General features: G+C 42.2%; 1 protein-coding gene across 1 annotated transcript; it reads right to left on the minus strand.

Annotated features, from left to right (window-relative positions):
- Positions 1–609: 609 nt before the first annotated feature.
- LOC146560027 (dehydrogenase/reductase SDR family member 11-like) lies at positions 610–4,994 on the minus strand. Its single transcript, XM_085243854.1, has 7 exons — positions 4,711–4,994; positions 3,125–3,334; positions 2,687–2,781; positions 1,873–2,002; positions 1,477–1,569; positions 1,327–1,392; positions 610–1,212 (listed from the first exon to the last, which is right to left on the minus strand). The coding sequence occupies exons 1-7, from the start codon at positions 4,840–4,842 to the stop codon at positions 1,174–1,176; spliced, it is 765 nt and encodes a 254-aa protein (XP_085099980.1). The 5' UTR covers positions 4,843–4,994; the 3' UTR covers positions 610–1,173.
- Positions 4,995–10,209: the final 5,215 nt, after the last annotated feature.

Consider the following 10,209-nt stretch of genomic DNA (forward strand, 5'->3'; position numbering starts at 1 on the left):
AATAAAACAGTAAGAATTTACACCACAAAACAAAACTTTAACAAAACTGAAACCAAACCCATGCAACACAATCATTTAAAACACAATAAAAAAATTATTAAAAACATGCAAATCGCAGCATATTAACGATCTGCCTTATAACTGAAAATCAAGGGTGGATGTAGAGAAAGACCCCTGTGGAAGCCAAAATCAGGGAAGGACGTTAATTGGTTAACTGATGTGCAGAAGGACATCATGAGAGACGGAGCTTGGATGAATGAGAGGTCAACAAGGTGTCTCTAACGGAGGTTCAAAAAACAGTCAAATGGACCACTGAAGAGCTGAAGTGATGTTCATGGGGAAGAAATGTTTATTTTTATCTGAATCATCATTATGGTGAAGATTGAAATCTTAATGCTAAATGAATTTTAAAATACATATGAAACCCTTACTGTACCCCAGAGATCTCTGTGAATTCATCAGGTAAGCGTTTACTCATTTTCTAATATTTGAACTGTGCCAAATGTATTTTTAACCAATTATATTTCATATATATTGTTGAACACTCAGTACAGTGATTCATATTGTAGATGTGTAACTGTGTAACTATGAGACACTTCAAAAATGTCATTAATTGAAGTTAGGAGCTTTATTGCATTATAATTGCATTATGACACAAATCATCAGTGCATGGGTCATTTAGCAAGTTACTAAATCTCTAACAACAATATTCAAAATATGTTACTTTAGTTATTAGGATTTTATTTAGCTTTTTTGTGAAAAGCTTCACTGAGCACATCAGACATTCTGTGTATTCTGAGACATTCAATATGTTTAAGTAACTCTGTTAACTAATATTCTCAGGACTTTACTTTCCCGTGTATTAGTCAGGTATTATATATTAACTTTACATTTTAATACTATTGTTGGCAGAGTGAAATATATTTTTGAGATAATGTTAAAATGACAATTAAATGTTTTCTACCATAAACTGTTGTTTATATCAGGTCTCCTTCAGTAAAATAAGAACACTCAACAAGCCCCCCACCATCATTTTATTTTATACATCAGTGAAAATTTTCAGTACAAACATAATAAACCAAACTGTTTATAAATGTAGTAAATTAAAGTAAAGTAAAGTAAAGTAAAGTAAAGTAAAGTAGGTTCATTCAGGGGGAATCATGTAGGTCAAACCTAAGCTTGCTCAGTGCCTTTCATCAGAACATCTCCAATCTGAAAGAAAGATGTTCTTATATATTATTATACACAAAGTATTGACAATTAAATAGTAGATGAGGAAAAACAATAAGTCAGAATAAAAAAAGCATTAAAATTAGAGAAAGTCACCTGAACATGAGGAGGAGCTCTGAGCACGTAGGTAACAGCATTGGCAACATCTATTGCTTCCAGAGGCTGTCAGAGAAGTGAAAAATGGTTAATAGTTGTATCTGAGTAACCATATCAGCAGTACACGAACAGTACGAATAATAATGTTACCTTATATGCAGAGTATGCACCAGCTGCTTTATCTGGATTGTCTTTGTAGAACCGTGATGCAAATTCAGTCTCCACTAAACCAGGAGAAATGCTCTGCAAAAAAAAAAAAAAAGATAAGATAAGATAAGATAAGATAAGATAAGATAAGATAAGATAAGATAAGATAAGATAAGATAAGATAAGATAAGATAAGATAAGATAAGATAAGATGAGATAAAACTTTATTAATCCCTCGGGTGGGTTTCTCTGGATAATGAAGGAATTTCAAGAAGCACCTTGTGTATATTATAACAGGTAATACTGCTGTCTCAGACACTTTGTGCATGTGTTTCTTAGAAGCTGATATTGGTGTTAAAGGCAGTCTTGGAGCTGGGTGCAGTGTTTTTAAAGCCTTACTGTGGCTCGGATATGGCTCTTTTCTGCACGCAGCTCCTGCCTCAGGCCCTCCGTCAGTGCGGTTACAGCATACTTTGTGGCGGTGTAGAAATGTAGATCAGCATGGGGGATCACACTATGCCCACACAAGCTGCAACAGAAGACAGTTCAGAAGAAGTCGTAACCTGGTCAGCATTTACCAACATGCACTCATCTGTAGGTTATTCTTTTAGAGACACGATTTGGAGTTTCTCATTGGCGTTTTTTTTTTATTTCCAGAGAGAAATACCTGGTGCTGACAGGTTTAATCAGCATTGTTTGCTTTCCTTTTTTTGGCTTGAATGCAACAGATAATCATTTGCTCCTTGTTATTGGGATAGAGCCATTGCCATTGTTATTACCCTCTTCTTTGCTTTTTCTATTGTTTGCAGTGAAAACAGTCTTCTGTGTAGTGTTGACAACTTTCATGGATGCTTCCTAGACTTTCGTAGGTGAACCAGTCATTGTTAACTTATTAGAATTTATAGCACCACTTTGGTTGCCAGGTCACTCTGATAAAAAGGGACTTCATGGTAAAATAAACATAATGATGCTAATACTGGAGGTTGCTATGTACCATGGCACAGATAGGGAGCATTGGCGTGTTTGGGTTGAATGTAAGGGAAAGTCCTGCCCTCCAGCTTTAACAAAAGGTCCACTGTGAGGTCCATTGTGTAGTGTTGTCATAATCAGAGACTGACTGTTTAATAAAGATTATAAGATATAGCCTTTGTTTAATAATTAAACCAATTTCACAAGCATACCCGTCACAAAGCATTATTAAATAAAACTGCACCTGTTGATGTTTATGATGTGCCCATCGTCCACGTTTCTCTCTTTCATTGACTGATAAGCTTCACGCGTGCAGATGCTCAGTGCAAGAACGTTCACCTGTAAGAGAAATAAACAACAAAGAAAATGTATCTGGAATCAACACCTCCAAATGGCACATCTACTTATTGCATCTCACACACAGTGGGTACAAAAATGCATTAAGACCACTGATCGGTGACCACACACATCATGTTGTTACATTTTAATGGCCTGTTGGGAAAACCTTCATGTGAATCTTACATTCAATTCAATTTTATTTATATAGCACCAAATCACAACAGCAGTTGCCTCGAGGCGCTTTATATTGTACAGTAGATCGTACAAGAATAGATACAGAGAAAAACCCACAGAAATCACACACTACAACATTCGTAGACCAAACCAAGAAGTGAGCTCTTACATCCATCATGTTCTTCCAGCTGCTGGTTTTGCCACTTAGCAGAGGTTCTGGATGAGATAAGCCAGCGTTGTTGATGCACACGTCCACACCTTTGTGCTGCTCTTTGATCGCTGCAAACATGGCCAGAATCTCCTCCTCTTTGGTCAAATTGCACTTGAAAGGAAACAAAACACCAGGATGACCGGCACTCTGACACTCTGCTGCCAGTTTCTGAAACCAAGAAGAAAAAGATGACAGACTTTAGAATCCATTATGTGTTTTTAAAGTGTATGAATTTGCCATTCAAATGTTATTTTGCCACAGTCCTAGGTCTGTGACCCAGTGTTTTGGTTTAAGTTTTATTCCTTGAATTATTGTTCTCTGTTATATTATGTTTATAGTTCATGGTTTCTGTTCTTGTTCTGTGCCTCATGTTTGCTTGTCTCTGTGTGAAGCCCGTGTTTTTGAGCCTGTGTCAGTAAGTTCAGTCGGTGTATTTCCTGTTTTACTTTGCTAGTCTTCAGTCTGTGTGCGTCGGGTTCTGTTTTGCTGTCCTGTTTCACTGTGTTTCCCAGGTGTTTGCTCTTTGCCTTTTGCCTTTGCTGTAAAGTTACTGCAAATATGTAGATTGGAGTTTTCATTCTGGATATCAGAACTCAATAACTAACAGTGCATTTTCTTTTTAGCGTATCATCTGACTCTAGCATATTCTTCTGTCATGCCAATTAACCTTCACTACATCCATGAATCTTCTCTGTGGTCTTCTTCTTTACTTTCTGCCTGGAACTCTATATTCCATATCCTTTGTCCTATATATCCACTATCCTTCCTCTGCACATTTCCATACCCTCTCAGCCTTGCATCTCTAACTTTGTCTCCAAACAGTTCAATGTGAGTTGTTCTTCTGATATTCGCATTTCTTCCTTCTCCGTCATATCAGTTAGCTGCCTCCCTTTACTAGTCACAGTTCCATCATTTAAAATCCTTATTCTCACTTCAAAAAGAATCTTAGCAGCTTGTCTGTGTTTAGGTGTTCTACTACCTTGTGTGTGTTGTCTGGACCTTCCCAGTGTGAACATCTCACAATGGGCATATTTCATTGGCCTAATAATCACTATATTATGGAGGAGTGTGATTATATGATGATACCTACAAAAACATTTTTATCTTGCTGTGAACTGAACATTCGGTACACTTTACACAAGAAAATCAAAAGAACTGTACAAAGGCAAATCAGTGAGAGTAATGAGAGTAAAAAAAAAATACAGCCGGAAACATATGTTTCCGGCTTTTTTCTTGTATTTTTTTTTCTTTCTTTTGCGTAAGTTGTTAACAATAGAGTCACAGAGTTTGATTTACAGAGCTATAATACAGGGTGTGCTGGCTGCTGGCCAGCCTCTCTATGTTATGTAAGTCTGACACAGCTGGAAATGTTATGCAAAACGGTAACTTTAACATCACAATTTACTTCTCTGCTCGAGTCACTCATATACACAAATACCCGGTATGCCAGATAAGAGCATACCGGGTATTTGCCGACGCAGTCCAGCCCTGTATAGAGGTTAAATTACTCTATGCGTAAACTGAGTTTTCACTTCAAAACAAACCTGGATTTTTCCGACGTCCCTGGCGCAGCCCATTACTTTCATTCCGAGCCGGACCAGCTCTACTGCCACAGCCGCTCCAATCCCAGCCGAGGCTCCGGTCACCAGAGCCACTCTGCCCCTCCAGCGCTCCATCACAGCCCGGACACCGGTAACCTACTACACGCACGAAAAGCACCACAAGTATGAAGAATCTGCCGCAGAATGACCCCGGAGCGTCAGCTGTAATGCATCGATGAGGAGTCGATGTACTATATACACACGACCAAGGTTGTCCGTTCTGTGTGCTGCGTTAAAGTCATGTTCACACTGTAGGAGAAAAAAGTTTTCTGTAGTGATAAAATGCAACATGTAACAAATGTAACAAAAATATTAAATTAAATTAAACTATTTCTGTCTGTTTCGGCTCTTCCTGCACATATTTGCATAGGTAAATGCCACTTTGAAATCCACAGAACAGTTCGTAGCTGTTGCTTCACTTTCATTTGCAATGTACACTAGTCTCTATTTATTTATTTTTGTCATGGTTTCCCTTGGCCCAGTATATTTCTCTCTTAAAAATCAGACACCGACGTGGCACTTAGAGCATGCTGAGATTAAATCTATACATCTACAGAGATGCAGCGTAACAACAGTTTAAGTTTAATATTTAAGAGACAAAAAAGACCTCTAAAGTCATTATTTTGTTTCTTTTTAAATCAAATTTGTTAACCTGGATGGTTCCTACTAATAACTGTCCAGCATTCTAAGAAGGGTTTTCCTGTCACAGAAGGTTCAAGAGCAGAGAAGCAAACAGATTAAAAAACGACTGAAACCAAACTCTTTATTCCACAGATGAAATATTTCCAAGCACAATGAACAGACGCAAACACACCAGAGTCCTGAGATAAGATAAGATAAGATAAGATAAGATAAGATAAGATAAGATAAGATAACCTTTATTAGTCCCACACGTGGGAAATTTGTTTTGTCACAGCAGGAAGTGGACAGTGCAAAAGTTATGAGGCAAAAATTAGAATACAATAAGAATAAATACAGTACACAACTGTACAGAATAGAATAAAATACTATATACAGTAGAATAAAATAAAATGAATATACAATAAGATAAAAATAGAATACAAATACAAATTCTATATACAACTGAGTAAAAATACAACGATGACAGAAAGGATTATTGCACTTAGTATTATTGCATATGTATGGATGTGTGTGCTTGATCAGTTAAAGTCTTTATTATGGAGTCTGACAGCAGTGGGGACGAAAGACCTGCGAAATCTCTCCGTCCCACACCGTGGGTGCCGCAGTCTCCCACTGAAGGAGCTGCTCAGTGCTGTCACAGTCTGCTGCATGGGGTGGGAGACGTTGTCCAACAGGGATGACAGCTTAGCCGCCGTTCTCCTGTCACTCACCACCTCCACTGGGTCCAGAGGGCATCCTAGAACAGAGCTGGCCCTTCGGATCACCCTGTTCAGTCTCTTCCTGTCCCCAGCAGAGATGCTGCCGCCCCAGCAGACCACACCATAAAAGATAGCAGAAGCCACAACAGAGTCATAAGGTCTTCAGGAGTGGGCCCTCCCACTCCTGAGTGAGGCCTGCGCTTGAGCAGGTCATGTTGATGATAAGTAATAAATGGGTATAAAATCCTATTGGTCGGTTCCTTCTTGGAAAACATTCCATTTCCAACATTTCTTGGAAAAGCACTCAGAAGTCACAGTATTTATTGTATTTGTTTTTAAAGCAGTGTAGTATAAAAGGTTGATTCTTAGTTCAAACATTTTCCCTTGATTTTTTTCCTTCTGGCTGCAATGAATTTTTAAAACAATCTTATTATTTTTTAGGTCTTAATATATGATCCTAAAAAAGCAGAGCATTCCGTGTGTCACGGCCCGAGGCCTCTCATCAGAAGGGTGAAAGGTACCCTTCCAACGTGTTTAAAACAGGGCACCTACTTTTATTTGTAGACCTTATATGAACTCTGGGCTATGTTGTGGGATTGTCTTTATTATGTAGTTTAGATTAAGATGGTTTAAAGTTACTTGCTATGTGGTTTACAAACGTTATGGGTTCTTTATGGGCATTTGAGTATTCAACTACTTTTGTTTGTATTTAGAAGTGATGGGCCATTGGACTCTAACTGCCAGTTACCTCTATCTGAATTCTGTACATCATTAATACACGTTCAATTCCTTTTCTCGTAATTTTTTTTTATAACTAACGTATTAGTAATTAGACTCTGCAACCATGTTCTACCGTTTTGTGCTAGTCCTGGTCGTTTTTCTCAGTTTATTTCTACTTTTTTCACCCGTGTCTGGGGACCCAGAGCAGAGATCCTTTGTTTACAGTAAGGATCAGCTGTTAGCGCTGAGTCCTGCAGCGGTACTGCCGGCGGACAGACCCGATATTCCCAGCGAGCTGAGGAGGAAAAGACGGGGGTGTCGTGCTGGGAAGGAGCGCCGTCGCCCGAGAAGGAGACGTTATCGACCATCTCTTCCTTCTGTAATTATTGGAAACGTAAGATCTTTGCCCAATAAGATGGATGAGCTCATGTCGCTAACCTGGTCACAGAGGGAGTACCGGCAATGTAGCATCATGATGCTAACGGAGTCGTGGCTAACATCGCTAACTCCGGACACAAGCGTGACACTACCGGGATTCCAGCTGCTGCGAGCGGACAGGACCAGAGACAGCGGTAAGAGGAAAGGAGGGGGACTGGCAGTTTTTGTGAACGACAGATGGTGTAACCCTGGGCACATCACTGTAAAAGAGCAACTCTGCAGCAGAGACATTGAGCTGTTAGCCGTTAGCATGCGTCCGTACTACCCGCCCCGGGAGTTCTCGCATGTTATCGCGATAACAGCGTATGTCCCCCCCTCGGCCAACGCGGATGCAGCCTGTGACTCTCTCCACTCTGTGGTCAGCAGACTGCAAACACAATCACCGAGAGCCCTTCTCATAATATCAGGGGACTTCAATCATGCCTCTTTGGACTCCACACTGCCCACCTTCACCCAGTATGTGACCTGCCCAACCAGAGTCAATAAAACACTGGACTTACTGTATGCCAATGCAGAAGAGGCATACAGTTCATCACCTCTCCCTCCCCTGGGCAGATCTGATCACAACCTGGTGCACCTTGTCCCTGTGTATGAGCCCTTAGTGCGCAGGGAGCCACCAGCCACCCGCACAGTACAGAGATGGTCAGAGGAGAGCGAGGAGGCTCTTAAGGATTGTTTTGAGTCGACTGTGTGGGAGGTGATTTGTGATGACCACGGTGAGGACATCGACAGCCTTACTACATGCATTACTGACTATATAAACTTCTGTGTGGATAACACTGTACCTACCAGGACTGTACGGTGTTTCTCCAACAACAAACCTTGGATTACCCCAGAAATTAAAACCGTCCTCAAGCAGAAGAGGAGGGCCTTCAAATCCAGAGACAAAGAGGAGTTGAAAAGGGTGCAGAGAGAGCTGAGGGGACTGATAAGGAATGGGAAGGAGAGCTACAGGCAGAAGATGGAGAACCAGCTTCAGCAAAACAATGTTGGTGAAGTCTGGAGAGGCCTCAGAACCATCTCGGGCCACAAACAGCAGAACTCTCTGCCTGGGAATGATGTGACGTGGGCAAATGAACTGAATCATTTCTTCAACAGATTTGATTCAGCCATGAGGCAGTCTGCAACATCGGCTGCAGACTCACCCACCCCCACTGCTGCTGTTCCACCTCAGACACTTCACACCTCCTCTATTCACCCTGCTCACTCCCCCCCACCCCCAACAACAGCATCCAATACACACTCAACACAAGGCTCCAGCCTGTCTCTCTCAACCACCCAGGTTAGGAGGGAACTGAGGAGGATTAATGGCAAGAAGGCAGCGGGTCCAGATGGCATCAGCTCGAGGGTCGTCAGGTCCTGTGCGGACCAACTGTGTGGGGTGATGGAGCACCTCTTCAACCTGAGCCTGAGGTTGGGAAGAGTCCCACAGCTCTGGAAAACCTCCTGTGTTGTACCAGTGCCAAAGACTTCACGCCCCAAGGACCTCAACAGCTACAGGCCGGTGGCTCTGACATCCCACCTGATGAAGACCCTGGAGCGGTTGGTCCTGGCTCAGCTTCGGCGCCTAATAAGCTCATCACTGGACCCACTTCAGTTTGCCTACCAGCCTGGCATTGGAGCGGATGATGCCGTCATTCACCTCCTACATCGTTCCCTCGCTCACCTGGAGACCGCTGGAAGCACTGTGAGAATCATGTTCTTTGATTTCTCCAGTGCCTTCAACACCATTCTTCCCTCGGTTCTAAAGGACAAGCTGGTAAACTCTGGAGTGGACCATCACCTCACTACCTGGATCCTGGACTACCTCACCGACCGACCACAGTATGTGAGGACTCAGGGCTGTGTGTCGGACAGGGTCGTCTGCAGTACGGGGGCCCCACAGGGAACGGTTCTGGCTCCGTTCCTCTTCACCATCTACACTGCAGACTTCTCCCACAATTCCACCCAGTGCTTCCTGCAGAAGTTCTCTGATGACTCTGCAATAGTCGGCCTCATCACTGATGGGGACGACAAGGAGTACAGAGGTCTGACCCAAGACTTTGTGGACTGGTGCCAGCTGAACTACCTCCAGATCAACGCCAGTAAAACCAAGGAGCTGGTGGTAGACTTCCGCAGGCACAAGCATTCTCCACTGCAACCACTGAACATCCAAGGTATGGACATTGAGGCTGTGGACAGCTACAGGTACCTTGGTGTTCATCTGAACAATAGACTGGACTGGACTCATAACTCAGACGCCCTCTACAGGAAAGGGCAGAGCAGGCTGTACCTGCTGCGGAGACTCAGGTCGTTTGGAGTGGAGGGCCCACTCCTGAAGAAATTCTATGACTCTGTTGTGGCTTCTGCTATCTTTTATGGCGTGGTCTGCTGGGGCGGCAGCATCTCTGCTGGGGACAGGAAGAGACTGAACAGGGTGATCCGAAGGGCCAGCTCTGTTCTAGGATGCCCTCTGGACCCAGTGGAGGTGGTGAGTGACAGGAGAACGGCGGCTAAGCTGTCATCCCTGTTGGACAACATCTCCCACCCCATGCAGCAGACTGTGACAGCACTGAGCAGCTCCTTCAGTGGGAGACTGCGGCACCCACGGTGTGGGACGGAGAGATTTCGCAGGTCTTTCCTCCCCACTGCTGTCAGACTCCATAATAAAGACTTTAACTGATCAAGCACACACATCCATACATGTGCAATAACACTAAGTGCAATAATCCTTTCTGTCATCGTTGTATTTTTACTCAGTTGTATATAGTATTTGTATTCTATTTTTATCTTATTGTATATTTATTTTATTTTATTCTACTGTATATAGTATTTTATTTTATTCTATTCTGTACAGTTGTGTACTGTATTTATTCTTATTGTATTCTAATTTTTGCCTCATAACTTTTGCACTGTCCACTTCCTGCTGTGACAAAACAAATTTCCCACGTGTGGGACTAATAAA

This window comes from Mchenga conophoros, linkage group LG14, assembly GCF_057382185.1.
Source record: "Mchenga conophoros isolate Kocher_MC1m ecotype Shallow Benthic linkage group LG14, M_conophoros_male_GT1.1, whole genome shotgun sequence".
Taxonomy (NCBI): domain Eukaryota; kingdom Metazoa; phylum Chordata; class Actinopteri; order Cichliformes; family Cichlidae; genus Mchenga; species Mchenga conophoros.